Source organism: Aotus nancymaae, unplaced genomic scaffold, assembly GCF_030222135.1.
Source record: "Aotus nancymaae isolate 86718 unplaced genomic scaffold, 86718_ANA_hifiasm-v0.15.2.pri h1tg000029l, whole genome shotgun sequence".
NCBI lineage: Eukaryota > Metazoa > Chordata > Mammalia > Primates > Aotidae > Aotus > Aotus nancymaae.
Genome location: NW_026988442.1, coordinates 52,888,500 through 52,909,250, shown reverse-complemented (window position 1 = coordinate 52,909,250; position 20,751 = coordinate 52,888,500). Strand labels below are relative to the sequence as shown.

Genomic DNA, 20,751 nt, shown 5'->3' with positions numbered 1-20,751 from the left:
TTCCCGCTTTGTCCTGTCGGCAGTTAGTGCTATAAATTTCCCTCTAAACACTGCTTTAAATATGTCTCAGATATTCTGGTACATTGTATCTTTGTTCACATTGGTTTCAAAAATGTTATTTATTTCTGCCTTAATTTTGTTATTTACCCAATAGTCATTCAGGAGCAGGTTGTTCAGTTTCCATGTAGTTGTGCAGTTTTGAGTGCTTATCTTAATCCTGAGGTCTAATTTGATTGCACTATGGTTTGAGAGACTGTTTGCTATGATTTCCATTCTTTTGCATTTGCTGAGGAGTGTTTTACTTCCAATTATGTGATAAATTTTATAATAAGTGTGATGTGGTGCTGAGAATGTATATTCTGTTGATTTGGGGTGGAAAGTTCTACAGATATCTATTAGGTCCACTTGGTCCAGAGCTGAGTTAAAGTCCTCAATATCCTTGTTAATTTTCTGTCTCGTTGATCTGTCTAATATTGGCAGTGGGGTGTTAAAGTCTCCCACTATTATTGTGTGGGAGTCTAATTCTCTTTGTATGTCTCTAAGGACTTGTTTTATGAATCTGGGTGCTCTTGTATTATGTGTATAATAATTATGTATTATTATAGTTAGCTCTTCTTGTTGCATTGATCCCTTTACCATTATGTAATGCCCTTCTTTGTCTTTTTTGATCTTTGTTGGTTTAAAGTCTGTTTTATCAGAAACTAGGATTGCAATCCCTGCTTTTCTTCCTCTTTCCATTTGCTTGGTAAATATTCCTCCATCCCTTTATTTTGAGACTAGGTGTGTCTTTGCATGTGAGATGGGTCTCTTGAATACAGCACACTGATGGGTCCTGACTCTTCATCCAATTTGCCAATCTGTATATTTTAATTAATTGGGGCATTTAGCCCATTTACATTTAAGGTTAATATTGTTATGTGTAAATTTGATCCTGTCATTATGGTGGTAGCTGGTTATTTTGCCTGTTCATTGATGCAGTTTCTTCGTAGTGTCAATGGTCTTTTCAATTTGGTATGTTTTTGCAGTGGCTGGTACCAGTTTTTCCCTTTCCATATTTAGTGCTTCCTTCAGAAGCTCTTGTAAGGCAGGCCTGGTGGTGACAAAAATCTCTCAGCAGGTGCTTGTCTGTAAAGGATTTTATTTCTCCTTCACTTATGAAGTTTAGTTTGGCTGGATAGGAAATTCTGGGTTGAAAATTCTTTTCTTTAAGAATGTTGAATATTGGCCCCCACTCTCTTCTGGCTTGTAGGGTTTCAGCAGAGATATCTGCTGTTAGTCTGATGGGCTTCCCTTTGTGGGTAGCCCAACTTCTCACTGGCTACCCTTAACATTTTTTCCTTCAATTCAACCTTGGTGAATCTGATGATTATGTGTCTTGGGGTTGCTCTTCTTGAGGATTATCTTTGTGTATTTCCTGAATTTGAATGTTGGCCTGTCTTGCTAGGTTGGGGAAGTTCTCCTGGATAATATCCTGAAGAGTGTTTTTCAACGTGCTTCTATTCTCCCCATCATTTTCAGGCACACCAATCAAATGTAGGTTTGGTCTTTTCACATAATCCCGTATTTCTTGGAGGCTTTCTTAATTCCTTTTCACTCTTTTTTCTCTAACCTTGTCTTCATGCTTTATTTCATTAAGTTGATCTTCAATGTTTGATATCCTTTCTTCTGCTTGATTGATTCGGCTACTGATACTTGTGTATGCTTCACGAAGTTCTCGTGCTGTGTTTTTCAGCTCCATCAGGTCATTTATGTTCTTCTCTAAACTGGTTATTCTAGTTAGCAATTCCTCTAACCTTTTTTCAAGGTTCTTAGCTTCCTTGCATTGAGTTAGTACATGTCCCTTTAGCTTGGAGGAGTTTGTTATTACCCGCCTTCTGAAGCCTACTTCTGTCAATTCACCAAACTTATTCTCTGTACAGTTTTGCACCCTTGCTGGTGAGAGTTGTGATTCTTTGGAGGAGAAGAGGTGTTCTGGTTTTTGGAATTTTCAGCCTTTTTGCACTGGTTTTTCTTATATTCATGGACTTATCTACCTTTGGTCTTTGATGCTGGTGACGTTCAGATGGGGTTTTTGTGTGGACATCCTCTTCGTTGATGTTGATGCTATTCCATTCTGTTTGTTAATTTTCATTCTAATAGTCAGGCCTCTCTGCTGCAGGTCTGCTGGAGTTTCACCAGCAGAGGCTGAAGAATAGCAAAGATTGCTGCCTGTCCATTCCTCTGGAAGCTTCTTCCCAGAGGGGCACTTGCCAGATGCCAGCCGGAGCTCTCCTATATGAAGTGTCTGTCGACCCCTGCTGGGAGGCGTCTCCTAGTCAGGGGGCATGGGGGTCAGAGATTCACTTGAGGAAGCAGTCTGCCCCTTAGTGAGCTTAAGTGCTATGCTGGGAGATCTGCTGCTCTGTTCAGAGCCAGCAGGCAGGAACATTTAAGTCTGCTGAAGCTACACCCACTGCCACCCCTTCCCCTAGGTGCTCTGTCCCAGGGAGATGGGAGTTTTATCTGTAAGTCCTTGACTAGGGCTGCTGTAAAAAGCTTTATTTTAAACATAGACTACAACGCTGTGAAAGTTAAAAAAACTATTTTACCTACAAAATGAAAAAACTCATGTTGTAGGTACTAAAAATCTGTGTTAATAAATGATATATTTCTGGGTAAACGGAATTATACTTTCATTCAAAATAAGCATCTTAATATAAATACTCTACATCCTTTTTTACTAGTACCAAATAATGATAAAAAAATGCATTTCTTTATAGACAAGATCTCCAATGTTATTCAGCAACTGAGCATACTCCATCCTTTCTGCAGTTTCCAACCATATACTAACAAACAAAAAGTAGTGCCCAACATATGACTCATGAGAATCACAAGCAATTCCAATGTCACTAATTCAGAAAACTAAATGAGAAAAAAGTGTTCAGAAAACTCAGAACCTGTACTCAAGGATGCTACTGAAGCCTTCAACATAAGAAAAGACATTTCTTTTGGAATACTATGTATATTAAAGACTAATTCAGAAATAAATACAAAGACAGCAGATTAGAATACACTGAAAGGAGCTCACAACAAAGGAAAGAGAAAGAAGAGTTTAAAAAAAAACAGGAAAATATAATTACACAAGTACAACTGTGTGCAATCATTTACATAAAGTTATCTAAGTAAAAAGTCAATCATAGCATTGTTATTTTTGAACATAGTATATCATCAGAGGCTTAGACACTTTACAGTCCAGCCATCATTTTACATATACAGGAAATGTGAACAAACTTGTTAATTACTTGATGAAGACTGTACACAGGGTGGAGCAGAAATTATACTAATTTTAAAAAAATACATAGTGCTATTTTAGTTATTTTGTAATCCCTAAGAATATATTAGAAAATGGTTCAATGATAATATAATGACAAAATGACATCCTTCTTGTGATTCCATTGATTGGAAAAACAAAAATAATTGAAAACATTTATTTGACAATTTGCTAGTATATTTTGTAGGCAAATATTTATGCATTATATTTATGCAAAAGTTTCAGGTTTAAATATGAATAAGTAAAATATTGTTTAGGTTACTGTTTATAAACATGAAATGATCTATAAGGAATAGTTAAAGTTAAAATGCTTCCTATCAATTAATAAATGAATTAATTAATTTTAGGTATTTAATAAAAGGGATGTATTCTATCAAAACTGTGTAAAAGAGCCAAGAGTGATTTTGGGAGGTAAAGATATCTTCTACCTAATTAATCAAAAGTGAGGATATTTTCATTTCTGAAATAAAGCTCTCCTTTTAGGCAAATATAAATTTTATTCCTGTTTAAGAAAAACTTGTTATGCTCTAAACTTTAAAAATATTTTTCATCAAGTAAATGATCTGCCTTAGTATACATCTGTGAACTGGAGTAGCTGGAGTTTACAAAGGTCATTTCAAATACTGGAAGCAAATCTAGGGCAGTGTCTACCAAGGACTTCCTTGTATTTCATCCCTTCATGGGCCTATTGTTTTAAAAGACTTTACTAATTTATTAATTAAAATGATAAAACATATTAAGATATCAAGATTCAACTCTCAAAGACAATTCCTAACAAGCATGGAATACCCAGTGCTAGCCCAGTGTAAAATCTAGAAAAAGCAAAAAGACTAGGTGTTTAACCTAGCCTTTATTCAACAAGTCAATGCAAGTCATGAGAAGATTTTATTCAGAGCACAGTAAAATACTACGCAAATTATTAAAAGAATGGCATTTTACAATTGAGTTAATAAAGGGAATTTACCACATGGGTTGATTGTAGAGCTAAGTGAAGCAACTCCAGTGGAAAGGCCACCTTTTGAAACTACTGAAGCCACAGAAGGTGTCGAAGATGAAGGTGGTGTAGTAGAGGAGGCTACTGAGGATGGTAACCGTTCTCCAGACTCCATGTCTATGAGAAAGGAAAATGTTAATTCTCAGTATCCGATAAAAGTTTTTTCAAAAGAATTCAACATATTTAAAGATTTTTGTATACTTTTAAAAGTATAAAATAAATTTAGAAATATATGTCCTTTGGAAAGATAAAATATGGAGTAGATAAAAACAATATAATTTAAAATACCAACTTATGAGATAAGTTTAAGTATACTAACTTCTCTTGAGTTTTCTTATACCCCAAAAGTTAATAGTGGTTTGAATATAGTAATTTCACACAAATATGTGTTGCCACAACCATAAATTAACATGTTATATTCATCTTATCCCAAATCTCGTCTATTCACTTGCAACATAATTCCTATGTTACCTTAATCAACAATAAAAAAAATACCACCATATTTGAATGGACTGCATCTTTATCTTCTAAATCCAGATTGCAATATACTTGTAGGTCTTTGGTGTCCTAGAATCCGGCCTGGGAATCCCCAATACAGTGAACACCCCCCCACCCCTCAAAAAAGGCAAATACATTTCAGAGTTTTACTGGAGGCAAATTTAAATCATGATTTCAAAATAGCCTTAGTATGTGACCCATTTAAAATGACAAAAACAGGCCAGGAGCGGTGGCTCACACCTGTAATCTCAACACTTTGAGAGGCTGAGGCGGGCAGATCACCCGAGGTCAGGACTTTGAGACCAGCCTGGCCAACATGGTGAAACCCCATCTCTACCAAAAATATAAAAATTAGCTGGGTATAGTGGCGGCTGCCTGTAATCTCAGCTACTTGGGAGGCTGAGGCAGTAGAACTGCTTGTACCTGGGAGGCAGAGATTGCAGTGAGCCAAGATCACGCCACTACACTCCAGCCTGGGTGACAAGAGCAAAACTCTGTCTCAAAAAAAAAAAAAAAAAATGACAAAAGCACTTCTAATCATCTTTATTAATTTGTTTGGCTTTGTAGGTACAGTCTTGCATTGGTTTTATTGCAAAAGCTGATGCTGATATTAATAATCTGGAATATAATGGGAATTTTATATTCATTTTAATACTCTATGCATGCACTGATCCCACAATCAAGCAAGAAAGTCATTAAATTCACAGATGTTTTAAAGAGAATACAATCTACAATAAGAAAAAAAATACTGCTTACCTACAATATGATCAGCCACATGAAAACTCTCACCATTTAAATAATCTAACTACAGAAAGATTTCTGTATTGAATTCTACAGGCAACTCACAGAATAACTGTATATTTACTAAGTTGGATTTTATTTTAAAATATGGACTCATTAAAATAATGCAAGGCTAGTGTTTGCCTAATTGTTGACTGAATCCATAAAGTATGTAGATAAGTTTTCTCATAAGATAGATATATATGGGGAAGGTAATCTCAAATCAACATATAACATCATTAGTAAGACCATTTCTATCAGCTTTTCAATCATATAGAGTTCAAAAATTCCCTTCATATTCTGGTATTGCTGTAAATCACTTCCACAGATAACAGTACTGCTATGATGAGTCTGTCCATATTCTTAACAGAATCTGTATTTCTCTTTATCAGAATTCATTATGGGAAAGGCATAGTTACTACTGATGGCTGCACACAACTAATGTCTAAAGGGCAGGTTCTGGGTCAGCAATAGTAAGTAATGAACTCTGAGACATGTGGCTGTCTAATGGTAAGGCCCTTATAAATTATTGTTACCAAGTCTAATTTCACTAGATACAAAAAAATGGATTCTTTACCTAGAAGAGAGTTTAGGAAAAGGTTATGTTTTCTTTATAGCTGGTACCTTCATTGTCTTCAAGAATTCTATTTGCTACTTAAATATATAATGGAAGGTGTTTAAAAAAAGTTGCCTTTGTACTCCACAGCAGAAATAATTTGGTGACATAATAAGATATGCACTTTAGCTGAGTACTTGGCATATAAGAACTCAACATAAAATAGTCATTTTTTTTTATAAGATAATATGCTATGAAGTGTGGGTATTTCTTATTGTTGATAAAACCTGATTCAGGACTAAAGTAAGGAAAATCCAGAAAGCAAAAGAAATATCCAGAAGGCAAAACTGCTTCTTTTGCACACATACAGCTTACTGGATATTACTTTCCCTGAAGATTTAATCTGAATATTTATTTAAATAAATAAATGCAGATGTACAAATGCATACACACACACACACACACACACACACAGAAATAAAGTATCATTAGGTAAAGTAATATATACAACTTTGTTTGCTACAGCACTGCTTAAAAATAAAATTTAAACCTGGCAATGAGAGTAAAACTAGAGCTAGTAGTATAAGGCTGGGGCCTTTTTTAGTTTCAGTAAAGGTATAATTTTTTTTCTTCTATTTTTGTTTCTTTTACCTCATTTAAGTAAGAAGAAACTTAACTTCTTAAAAACATATGCTTATGTAACCATTTTCCTTAGAATCTCTTATTATATATTCATGTATTATTTTACTATTTTATATATTCATGTATTATTTTATTTCAACTATTTTGATATTAGATATTTATTTATAGCCTAAGATTTCTTAGGTGGCTAAGTAGTTTCCTCACATGTAAAGTACTAATTCTCTCATACTGGCCTTAAGTAGTTGTTGTTTTTAATAGGCATTTCTTAGTTCTAAAAACCAAAAATTGGGTGAACTACTCGAAGTTTATCTTATACATATCCTTTTTTTTCATTTTATAGAAATTTAACAAATCCACTCTAGCCTTTACTACACTAGAATAAAGATTGTCTTGCGCCTAAATTTATAAGGATTAGCTCTTCAAATTTTCTTTTTTAAATTAAATATTATTCTTTCAGTTTTATTTGCTATAATTCTCTGCTAAAGCACAAGAAATCCTGGCCATCAACTTGATAGTTAAAAGGTGAGAAGGCAATGCCTTTGTAATTGTGAAATTGTATAATTGTGAAAAATCCACAAAACAATCATTGACTTAACATATTGTAAAACTGTTCAAAGAACAAGGTTGCTCTGTTTTTTATTTTTAATTCTAAAATTATTTCAAAATAAAAAGTAAAAAAAGAAAAAAACAAAAAATCTTCCATACAGTAAGCACTAAAAAAAAAAAAAAAAAAAATTACATGCGTTGGAGTTAAAGAGTATAAAAATCTAAATCTCAAAGGAATGAAGAACAGACTACATTGTGTCAGTGAGACATTTGATAATAAACATTATCTGGGTTCAAACACTGTGTCTGAAGGTTTTAGTTATAATCTTGTAAAAAGTATATAATTTCTCTCAGTTCTCAATTTCCTCATGAGTTATTTGAAGAAGATGTAGTTGGGAGGATTAAATGAGATAATGCATGTAAAGGGCAGAGTACCTAGCATTCAATACTTGTTAGCTATTGTTTTTAATAAGTAAACATCTATTTATATAATTACCCATCTGTATACGTGGCAATAAAAGAAACCTTAAGGTATTCTAGATTATTCATGTTAAAGTGAATAAGATTTATACCATTTATAGATTATATCTATCCTTACCATGGCATTATATTTTTTAGCCAGATAGATTATGAGTCAAGAATTTAATGTCTAATAATTGTATAGATACCAATGGTAAGGTATGTTCCCTTAAAATTTTTCAAATAAGCTGATTTTTCATCTACAATACAAATAAAGATGAAAAATTAATACATTCATTTTACATTGACAAAATACGTTATCACATGAATTATTCTTTATAATTCAAGCATAGAATGTAAGAATCTGCAGAAACTCATTCAGATTTTTTTTTTGAGATTCTTTTTTTTATTATTATTACATTTTAAGTTCTGGGGTACATGTACAGAACATACAGATTTGTTACATAGGTATACATGTGCCATGGTGGTTTGCTGCACCCATCAACCCGTCCTCTACATTAGGTATTTATCCTAATGCTATCCCTCCCCTACCTCCCATCCCCCAGTAGGCCCCAAAGTGTGATGTTCCCCTTCCTGTGTCCATGTGTTCTCATTGTTCAACTCCCACTTGTGAGTGAGAACATGCGGTGTTTGGCTTACTGTTCTTGTGTTAGTTTGCTGAGAATGATGGTTTCCAACTTTATCTATGTCCCTGCCAAGTACATGAACTCATCCTTTTTTATAGTTGCCTAGTATTATATGGTATATATGTGTCACCTTTTCTTTATCCAGTCCATCACTGATGGGCATTTGGATTGGTTCCAAGTCTTTGCTATTGTGAATAGTGCTGCAATAAACGTACGTCTGCATGTGTCTGTATAGTAGAATGATTTATAATCCTTTGGGTATATACTCAGTAATGGGATTGCTGGGCCAAATGGTATTTCTGGTTCTAGATCCTTGGGGAATCACCACACTGTCTTCTACAATGGTTGAACTAATTTACACTCCCAACAGTGTAAAATCATTCCTATTTTTCCACATCCTCTCCAGCATCTGTTGTTTCCTGACTTTTTAATGATCACCATTCTAAGTGGCATGAGATGGTATCTCATCGTGGTTTTGATTTGCATTTCTCTAATGACCAGTGATGATGAGTCTTTTTTCATATATTTTTTTTTTTTTGTCGCATAAATGTCTTCTTTTGAGAAGTGTCTGTTCATATCCTTTGCCGACTTTTTGATGGGGTTGTTTTTTTCTTATAAATTTGTTTAGGTTCTTTGTAGATTCTTGATATTAGCCCTTTGTCAGATAGACAGATTGCAAAACTTTTCTCCCGCTCTGTAGGCTGCCTATTCACTCTGATGATAGTTTCTTTTGCTGTGCAGAAGCTCTTAAGTTTAATGAGATCCCCATTTGTCAATTTTGGCTATCGTTGACATTGCTTTTGGTATTTTGGTCATGAAGTCTTTGCCCATGCCTATGTCCTGAATGGTATCGCTTAGGTTTTCTTCTAGGCTTTCTTGTGGTTTTAGGTCTTACTTAAGTCTTTAATCCATCTTGAGTGAATTTTTATACACAGTATATGCAAGGAGTCCAGTTTTAGCTTTCTGTATATGGCTAACTAGTTTTCCAACACTATTTATTAAATATGGAATCCTTTCCCCATTGCTTGTTGTTGCCAGGTTTGTCAAAGATCAGATGGTTGTAGATGTGTGATGTTATTTCTGAGGCCTCTGTTCTGTTCCATTGATCTATATATCTGTTATGGTACCAGTACCATCCTGTTTTGGCTACTGGATCCTTGTAGCGTAGTTTGAAGTCAGGAGGCCAAGGTGGACGGATTGCTTGAGTTCAGGAGTTTGAGATCAGCCTGTCCAACATGGTGAAACCCTGTCTCTACAAAAACTACAAAAATTAGCATGACGTGGTAGTGTGTGGGTGCCTGTAATACCAGCTACTTGGGAGGCTGAGGCAGGAGAATTGCTGGAACCCAGGAGGTGGAGCTTGCAGTGAGCCTAGGCCACACCACTGCACTCCAGCCTGGGCAACAGAGTAAGACTCCATCTCAAAACAAAAACAAAAACAAAAACAAAAAACCACAAAGAAACTTAACTAGTAAGAAGAGTAAAGATAACTACAACCACAAATTAACACAAAACACTACAGTGAAAAAAAAATGTGAACCATGGGAGAAAAATGTGCAGAAGATGAAGGACTACAAATGATTTGATTCATTTTAGATCTTTCCTGTAACCTAAAGCAGTGATTTTGGTTTTGTGACACACCATCTCTCCTACCAGGGAACATCTAGATGACATTTTTGGTTGTCACAACTAGAGGAGTGCTAATGACACTGAGGAGAGATAGAGGCCAGGGATGCTGCTAAATACCCTAAAATGCACAAGAAGGACAGTCTTTCCCCTACAGAATTATCCAAATCAAACTGTTAGTATTGCTATGAATGAAAAACTCTGATCTAAAGTATCAAAAAGGTTATTATTTGAAATTCACCTAGCTAAAACTTTAAATAGGAATTCTATATAACTATAATAATAAGATGAATCAAGCTGATTTTGATGACCCAAAGCTACTGTAATAAGTGATAAAATTATACTCAACATATCTTTTGTGTCAGCATCCCTCTAATAGTCTAATATTTTACATTTTATCCAAATTTTTAAGCACTGATAATGTATCACACGCAATTAACATACATCACAATGCTCACTCATACTGGGTAACATAAATTTGCTGTATTTTACTAAAATGACATTTATCTATAACAGTTATGAGAGCAAATAAAAATCAGAATTTATGAAAATGACAGACCACAACTTCTTCCCTGCATGATTTATAAACGGATTCAATGATCAGTTGTTAATGATAATATTTTTCAAATTTATGTATCTCAAATATTCCTGGTTTGTGTAATCATAGAGTTCATGAACATTGACAGCTGGTAGGTATAAACCTGAACAGGTGCTAACAGGGAGACCAAGACACATTGCCTAAGATATGTAAACATGATCAGTTCCCTGTGTTTCAGGTGTGCTGATACTTTAGTATTAAAAGTACAGCTATATTCAGTCAAGAAAAGCAGAGTAATAAAAAATAAGCATAGCTGTAGATTAAAGATGCAGAAATTACAAATAAAAACAGACTTAGATATTTTTCCTGAAAGCATTTTTTTAAAGGAAGAAAGAGAGAAAGAAAAAAAAAAGAATGAAGAAGAGGAAGAAAAAGGAAGAGAAAGAGGGAGAGAGAACGGGAATATTGCTTTATTGCCCAGGCTAGAATGCAGTCTAAAAATGGGAATTGAAAACCTCTTTTATGCCAATAATTGTGCTTAACAATGGAGACAGGAAGGAATAAGGGAAGAAAATAATAAATAAGCAGCCAACCAATATTTCATTTAAACCTATGAAATGCTATGCAATTATTGAGGAGTGATTTACTTGCAATTATGTAGTCACTTTTGGAATAGGTGTGATATGGTACTGATAAGAATGTATGTTTTGTGTATTTGAAGTGGAGAGTTCTATAAATGTTTATTAAGTTTACTTGTTCTGGGTCTGAATTCAAGTCCTGGATATCCTTGTTAATTTTCTATCTCGTTGATCAGTCTAATATTGACAATGTGATGTTACAGTCTCCCACTATTATTGTGTGGGAGGCTAAGTCTCTTTATAAGTCATTAAGAACTTGTCTTATGTATCTGGGTGCTCCTGTATTGGGTGTGTGTATATGTAGGATCATTAGCTCTTCTTGTTGCATTGATCCTTTTACCATTATGTAATGTCCTTTTTTGCCTCTTTTGATCTTTGTTGCTTTAAGGTCTATTTTATCAGAGGTGAGAATTGCAACTCCTGCTTTTTATTTATTTATTTATGTTTGCTCTCCGTTTGGTTGGTAAATCTTCCTCTGTCCCTTTGAGTCTTTGTGTATCATTGCATGTGAGATGGGTCTGGATACAGTGTACTGATGGGTTTTGGCTTTTTATCCAGTTAATAATATATATGAGTTTAATACTGCCATTTGATGCTAGCTGGATATATTTTTGGAAAGGCTGATACTGGTTGTTCGTTTATATGTGTAGTGCTTCTTTCAGAAGCTTCTGCAAAGCAGGCCTGGTGATGGTAAAATCTCTAAGTACTTGCTTGTTTGCAAAAGATTTTATTTTTCCTTCGCTTTTGAAGCTCAATCTGGCTGGATATGAAATTCTGGGTTGAAAGTTCTTTTCTTTAAGGATTGTGAATATTGGCCCCCACTCTTTTCTGTCTTGTAGGGTTTCTGCTGAGAGATCTGCTGTAAGTCTGATAGGCTTCCCTTTGTGGGTAACCTGACCTTTCTCTCTAGCTGCTCTTAGTATTTTCTCCTTCATTTCAACCCTAGTGAATCTGACGATTATGTGCCTTAGGGTTGGTCTTCTTGAGGAATATCTTTGTGGTGTTCTCTGTATTACCTGGAGTTGAATATTGTCCTGTCTTACTAGGTTGGGAAAGTTTTCCTGAATAATCTCCTGAAGAGTATTTTCCAACTTGGATTCATTCTCTTCATCACATTCAGGTACACCTATCAAACGTAGATTAGGTCTTTTCACATAGTCCCGTATTTCTTGGAGACTTTGCTCATTCTTTTTTATCCTTTTTTTCCTCTAATCTTGACTTCTCATTTTATTTCGTTAAGTTGGTCTTCGAACTCTGATATCCTTTTTCCTGCTTGATCAATTCGACTGTTAAAACTTATGCATTCTTCGCGAAGTTCTCATGTTGTGTTTTTCAGCTCCATTAATTCACGTATATTCCTCTCCAAATTGTCTATTCTCGTTAGCATTTCGTCAAACCTTTTTTCAAAGTTCTTAGTTTCTTTGCAATGGGTTAGAGCAAGTTCTTTTAATTCACAGAAGTTTCTTATCATCCACCTTCTGAAGTCTACTTCTGTTAATGGAACGCACTTGTTCTCCATCAGGGCTTATTCCGTTGCTGATGAGGAACTGTGATCACCTGTAGAGGGAGAGGCATTCTGATTTTGGGTATTCTCAGCCTTTTTACACTGGTTTCTTCCCATCATTGTAAATTTATCCACCTGTCGTCTTTGTGATTTCCGACTTTCAAATTAGGTCTCTGAGTGGACGTCCAACTTGTTGATTCCCAGTGCCGAAATCTGAGCAATCCACTGCGCCGGCCAAAACAGCGGTGATAAGATTGATGGTGGTTTTCTGCCCGGGAATCAGCCAAAAGGGGACCCAGTCCCGCTCACTCTGCGCCAAGAACTGCCACACTGAGGCGCCAGCAAAACCGCCGTGCCGGCCACAAGAGTCGCGCTAGCGACCCGTGGGGCTCCTCCACTGGGAATCTCCTGGTCTATGAGCAACAAAAATTCGTCTGAAAGTGTGGCGCCCTCTCGTTCTCTGCACTTTCACTAGGAGTTACTATCCCGAGCTGCTAGTGGTCAGTCATCTTGGATCTCTCCGAAAACATTTTTTTTTTAAAAAATGATTTTATTTGTACTAACAATAGCAAAAGTTCTCTGTGGAAGTTCAAAACCACAGCAAATTCAGTGAGTCTTTACTTTTTCTTTATAATGTATCCTCAGAGAAATATGATAATTAGGAAGAATATCAGGAGGTAGTCACTATGCTACTTCTTTTGGCTTATTACATCCACTAAGAGTAGAGTTTTATCATATAAATTCAATATTTTCTAAAAATTCTGAGAAAGGTTTATATAAAACTATTTGTTTAGATAACTTCCAGGCAACTGAACATTTGAACACATAAAGCTTCAAGATATTAAATAGTGAAACACAAACAAAAACCAGGCAACAAATGAAAAATTTTCTGTTAAAGGACATTAGAAATAGGGGATGTGGCCAAAATACCTTATTAGACAGCAGACAAAATTATTCTTTGAAAAGAGTATGTTCATAGGAAAAAGATTCCATTCATAAAATTTTTATTTAACTACCTTTTCAGGAACAGAATTTTGAGGAATTAAGTATGGTATGTAGTGATTTAAAATGTGAATATGTAAAATGAGTTGCTTTTTTTTGTCACTTGACACATTTAACTACCATTATATACAAACGATTTATTACATCCTCAAACAAGTGTTCTGTGTGTTAACCTGTGATACTGAGCATGTTTCAGACTCCCGTAAATATTAGTTTCCTTACCTAAAAAATTACGAGATTGAATTAAACTAGCTCTCAAGTTTCTATTTTGAGTTTTATAAACTTGGTGGTTAAAAACAACTGACCTCCCAAACCAACAAAAAACACAAAATTAATACTGCATTAAAATATTTAACAACTTAATTCCATTTTGTCCTTATCATTCTTTTCATTGGTCTTGATTCTATCTCCAAATAAGCATATCATGTTAAATTATAGATTTCTGTTAAATCTTTTAAAGATTTGCTCTTGTCGGACTTTCACCTCAAGAGACCTGATGGTGAGAAATTATCCAAGCATAAAAGCAGTGGTTTTCATATTGTTCAGTAAATAATATATTCAGAGTATCCCTTTCCATCCAAAGGATTAAATATTCCTTTGCAATGAGCTATCTGTGGGGAAGACATCATCCTAAGACATATGAAAAAGATATAAAAGAGTAAGATTTGAGTCAGATTTACTATCTATGGATCAACTAAACTGTAGTTAGAGTCTGTGAATTTAAATACTAACTAGACTTAGAAATGTCTAACAAGGAGACAAAGGTTAGAAAGATAAAAAGAGAGACAGTGTCTGGTTAGCCAATCCTTTCATCTACAAATCCAAGGGGCTCCAAAGAACAAGCAAAGGCCTAAAACTTTGCTTAACTAAGAAACACAATTAAAATTTTAATTAGAATATCTAAGATAGTTCTGGAAAGCAACTAAGACCAACGCATGAGACTGAAAAACTAAAGCACAGAATCAAACAGAAATCATGTTTGGATATAAAATATCCAGGTATACTCAGAAGCCCAGGAAGCATGTCTAATTAACTAAAATTAAAAATCTGCTTTAATAGGAAAGATGCAGAACCACATAACAGAAACAATACACCTCTTAAAGAACAAAGCGAGGATAAAAGGTTGTGAATACCATGCAAAAACTGTGGGTTTTTCTCTTTTTTTTTTGGTGCTGGTCACCCTCACATTAGGTTTGTTTTCTTATTATTACCACTTTCCTACTCAAACGTCTAGAAATATACTCAAACAAACTGGTAAAGGTAAACATAAAGGATATTTATTCCACGACTATAATTGCAAAAGACTATTAAAAACGCATTTCCATCAGTAAAGAATTGTTAAATTAAATTTAAAAAATCTTTACTAGATTACTATGCAGGTATTAAAAAGAATGAGGTAGTCCTATACTATCTAATATGTTAAATGTAAAGAGCAAGGTGGGGGAGACTATAAATAGCAAGATCGCATTTGTGATAAAGAAAGATAAGAGGGGGATATATTGATATCCCTGTATGCTCAAGAATATTTCTAGAAAAATATATAAGAAATTGGTAACTGTATTTACTTCTAGGTGAAGGGATGGGGAAATTGGATTCTAGGGTGGGAGAATTATTTTCCACCATATATTTTTTGTGCTTGTTTGTTTTACCATGTGATTGTATTAATGACAGTTAAGTCAACAAAAAGAGAAAAATTTCTTTTTTTTTTGAGACGGAGTTTCGCTCTTGTTACCCAGGCTGGAGTGCAATGGCGCAATCTCGGCTCACCGCAACCTCCGCCTCCTGGGTTCAGGCAATTCTCCTGCCTCAGCCTCCTGAGTAGCTGGGATTACAGGCACGCGCCACCATGCCCAGCTAATTTTTTGTATTAGTAGAGACGGGGTTTCACCATGTTGACCAGGATGGTCTCGATCTCTTGACCTCATGATCCACCCACCTCGGCCTCCCAAAGTGCTGGGATTACAGGCTTGAGCCAGCATGCCCGGTCGAAGAGAAAAATTTCTAAAGGTCTGTTATTGCTAGAAATTACCTTTCAAAATGCTCCAGAGTCTTAGGGTACCTTTAAGGCTTAGGAAGTGGGGAACCTACTCCCAGTAACCTTGAAATAGAGGCTCTAGCTCTGGCACACATACCAACTGCTTGTGTCAAGGATCTTCTTGTATATGTTTTGTACATAGTGATTCTATGTGAGATTTTGTTTAAAGGAAGGGTCCCGTGGCTTTTTTAAAAAGGTAGCAAACCACTGGTCTAATAAATATTGGCCTCATTCCAGTTCTTAATAATATGGCTATCTAATCTATTCACTGTGACGTCAGAGTCTGAGTCCTCACCTTCAAGTAGGAGGTGGTTTCACTGTCCTGGTCTTTAATTTCCAATTTCAAACCACTGTACAAGGTATCTTCAAATTAAATCTTATTACCTCATAGTGGGTATATTCCTAGTTCTCCATCCCAAACACCTAGATGCTGACATGTGTGTCAATCACCTACTTGAGGAGGTTTTAACTGATTTATTATCTATTCACTATTTCCTTTCCAAGTTTCAACAAGAGAATCAAACAAGCAGAAGAAAGAACTTCAGAGCTTGAAGACTTTCAAATTAACCCAATCAATGATTAAAAAAAAAAAAAGAATTTTAAAAAAACAAACAAAGCCTCCAAGAAGTCTGGGATTATGTTAAATGACCAAATGTATGAATAATAATTAGTGTTCCAGAGAAAGAAGAAAAATCTACGTTTGGAAAACTTATTTGAAAAAATAATTGAGAAAAACATCCTTGGCCTCAGTTGAGATCTAGACATTCAAATACAAGAAGCTCAAAGGACACACAGAAATTCATCACAAAAAGATGAGGATTACAGGCCATGGCCCAACTGTTTTTTTTGTTTTGTTTTGTTTTTTAACACGAAGAATTGGATTTTTTTTTTTTTTTTGAGATGGAGTCTTGCTGTCACTCAGGCTGGAGTACAGTGGTGTAAATCTCAGCTTGGGCAACCTCCACCTCCTGGGTTCCAGGGATTCTTCCACCTCACGCCTCCCAAGTAGCTGGGACTACAGGTGCCTGCTGCCATGCCTGGCTAATTTTTGTGTTTTTAATAGAGATGGGATTTCACCATGTTAGCCAGGCTGGTCTTGAGCTCCTGACCTCAAGTGATCCACCCACCTGGGCCTCCCAAAGCGCTGGGATTACAGGCATAAGCCACCACACCTGCCAGGAATTGGATTGTTTTTAACACAAAGAAAGGATAAATACTTGAGGTGATGCATATCCCATTTATCCTGATGTGAATATAATGCATTGTATGCCTGTATCAAAATATCTCATGTACCCTACAATATACACCATGTACCCACAAAATTTGAAAATAAAAAAGAACGACAACAAAAAAAGAAATACACCAAAATGTTAACAATGGTTCTCAGAATGGTGAAGTTATGACTTTAATTTGTTTTTATACTTCTTATTTTTTTATACTTTTCAGTCTATTTCAATTATCCACATTAGAAAATATTAAACAAAAATGAAACACTCATTTTCTATTTGTTTAGGGGGGAAGAACTAACCTTAAAATTTATATTTGACGCAGGAAAAATTATTGATCACAAAGTGATCAACAATGAAATGAGCTATTTTACAGAGGTAAATCTATTCTAGATGATACTTTAGGAAGTTGATTCATAATCATTTGTCCAGGATGGTCTAAAAGCAGTGAATTAGTCGCAAACTCTGGAGCTTCCTTTCCAGGTACCATTAACCTAGAGTTACAAAATTTCAATGACACTAAAAAGAAATAATTTTTCACTAAAAAGTCACATATATTTTGAGAGCCAACCTATTAGCATTACTGGCCTATTCATTAACCAGAAGGCAAGATTCTAGATTGACTCATAGAGCCAATTTCTTCTCATCTATGCTTTTCCCCTTATAATGAAGAGACAGAATACTATCCATGGATAGGTATTTCTTGTTGCCCAATATGTTACACCAACGAGTTGCTGATTATTCAAGTTGTCAAGAACAAATTTGACAGAAATGGAAAAACAGCAACGAAACAAAAGATATAAAGAAAACTAACAAAAATTTAGAATTGAAAAATGTACTAATCTGAATTAAAAAGTCACTGGATGGACTCAATAGCAAAATGAAGATGACAGAAAAAAAGAGCCAATTAACTCAAAGATAGATCAATAGCAATTATCCAGTCTGAACAACAGACGAATAAGCACTGAAAAACAATTAAAACTGACCCAGAGACCTTTGAGACAATAACAAAATGTCTGAGATTCATGTCAACAGAATCTTAGGGGAAGAAAAATGGTATAGAGTTGAAAAATTACTTGAAGAAGCGGTGGCTAAAAACTTCCTATTTTTGGTTAAAGACATAAAAACCTAAAGATTCAAGAAGATAAGCAAACCTGAAACCGAATAAACCCAAAAAGAAATTGAAATCTAGACTGCAATGCCAGGTGTGATGGCTCATGCCTATAATCCCAGCACTTTGGGAGGTCAAGGCAGAAGGATCACTTGAGGCCAGGTGTTTGAGCCTAGGCAAATTAGAAGAACCCATCCCTACTAAATTAAAAAAAAAAAAAAATTAGCCAGCCAGTATGGATTACAGGCACCTGTCTGTAGTGGTAGCTATTTGGGAGGCTGAACTATTTGGGAGGATTGTTTGAGCCCAGGAGTTTTAGGCTGCAGTGAGGTTTGATTATACCACTGCACTCCAGCCAGGGTGAGAGTGAGACCCTGTCTCAAAAAGGAAGGAAAAGAAATCTAGACAGAAATGAACAAAATGGACAATTTTCAACTAAGGATACAGTTTTCATCAATTTATGTTCTGAAAGTAAGCTGAAACTTGGAATTACATTATATTGGTTTTCACCTATTCTTTCTTTTTTGTCAGTGTCAAAAACTAACTTCTTATAATGTTATTTTTTCCCTAAATTTATGACAAAATTTAATCAATGCTTGTGTCTAAAGGAATATGTAGCAAAATCCATGCTTTAATTCTTTTTGTAAATACTAAATTTACTTACAATAATTCTTAATTGAGAAACCACACATTAAACAGATATGAAATACATAGATGACACACACAGGACAGTCAAATCTCCCTTCATTACATTTTTCAATCCAAGGTTTAGATATTGGTACAATTATTTTAAACAAAATTTTATAATGACAAATCCAAAACAGCAATAGAATCTGCTCAATCTCCCAGGAGTTTACTAGCATGGGTGTGACCCATCTAACCTAAGCAAAATCTTAGTATTATGGTTTCATATTAACATTTCATGTTACTTCTTTCCAGATAATTAATATCAAAAGTAAACCTTGACGTTGGGGTTTTTGTGGGTTTATTTTTTTGGAGACAAGATCTCACTCTGTCTCCCAGCCTGGAATGCAGTGAGGTAATCAGCTCACTGACTGCAGACTCGACCTTCCTCGCTCAAGCAGTCCTCCCACCTCAGCCTCCTGAGCTAGGACCATAGGCTAGTGCCAGCACACCTGGCTTTTTTTTTTTTTTTTTTTTTTTCAAATTTTCTGTAAAGACGGGATCTCCCTATGTTGCCCAGGCCAGTAACTTCAAGATTTTTAAAGGTGATATTGATAACCCATGTCATAGACACCATAAAGAGACACATAAAGAAATTAACATTTAACACATACTGTGCTTTGGCTAGCACACTGCAAACCTCTGGAGCTCTAGCATGCACCCCTAAAAATGGTCAGCTTCCATTTTTCTCATGTCTCCATTAATGAAGGCAAGACTGACAACAAAACCATGCTTTCTGACATTACTGGTCTTGTCTAGAATGCATGAAAACTTCCCCCCAAAATACCTTTTCCAGAATCTGTTATAAAGAGCTGCAATAAAAAAAAAAAGTTTGCAAGAGTCCAGTTTATGGCTACTATTAAGTTTATGTAAATTTTACCTGCCTAATAGGTCTGAGGGTCATATTAACCTCAAAACAAAGTTTTAAAGCAGGTTCACAAAAATTTATTCTAGTCCTATCAACATTCACTAATGTATGTCCTCCCTCCTTTAATTGGCTGTTGATAACAATAACAAGGCTTGGAAAATATGCAACAACCAAATTGCTTATAGATTTAAAACATAATTTCAAACATTCCAAATGTAAGTAATGTGCATTTCTGATGTTTATTTCTAAACTAATGACTGCTAGTTTAACGTGTGCCTATCTGCTAGAAAGCAGGCATATAATACTATAGTTTGGGAGAAAATTAACTCTATAATTGGTATCAAAAGTCTTCTGTCAAAGATTATACCAGTTTAGAGCTCTAAACTGAAATTCAAATTTTTAGCAATCATATTATTATTTTTAGACGGAGTCTTGATCTGTTGCCCAGGCTGGAGTGCAGCACCATGATATTGGCTCACTGCAACCTCTGCCTCCTGGGTTCAAGCCATTCTCCTGCCTCAGCTTGCTGAGTAGCTGGGATTACAGGTGCCCACGACCATGTCTGGCTAATTTTTGTATTTTTAGTAGAGATGGGGTTTCACCATGTTGGCCAGGCTGATCTCAAACTCCTTACCTGGTGATCCACCCACCTCAGCCTCCCAAAGTGCTGGGATTATAGGCATGAGCCACGGCACCCAGCCAATCATATTACTGTAAAACTTCTCGTAGGCCATAATAGAAGTCAAAATTCTCTTATTAATAACTATTATAGTCACCTGTTGCTGAAGATAGTCATTATTAGTATCATAATTCTTCATTTTATTTCTCTTACCTGAACAGTCATCTAATTGATTCCTCTTGCCCCATGAACCAATTCATTGTGATAGCACATATCTATTCTCTCATTCATATTAACAACAAAATTAAACCCAAATTCCTTAGGCTTGACTTTATAGACTTGCTTAGTTCTCAAAACTTACATCCTCTGTATTTCCAATCAAACTTAATTAGTCACCCTCACCTGGTTCTTGCACCATACTTTCCCAAATCCTTAATTTCAATTGCATTGCTCTCCTTAACAGGTTTT

General features: G+C 35.2%; 1 protein-coding gene across 22 annotated transcripts in view; it reads right to left on the bottom strand.

Annotated features, from left to right (window-relative positions):
- Positions 1 to 20,751, bottom strand: part of BAZ2B (bromodomain adjacent to zinc finger domain 2B) — a 432,545-nt gene that overhangs the window by 171,654 nt on the left and 240,140 nt on the right. For all 22 annotated transcript variants that reach the window (XM_064382711.1, XM_064382695.1, XM_064382705.1 and 19 more), the window contains one exon: positions 4,275 to 4,421. In XM_064382711.1, the coding sequence (XP_064238781.1) occupies positions 4,275 to 4,419 (145 nt within the window). In that variant the 5' untranslated portion in view covers positions 4,420 to 4,421. The remainder of the gene's footprint in view (positions 1 to 4,274; positions 4,422 to 20,751) is intronic.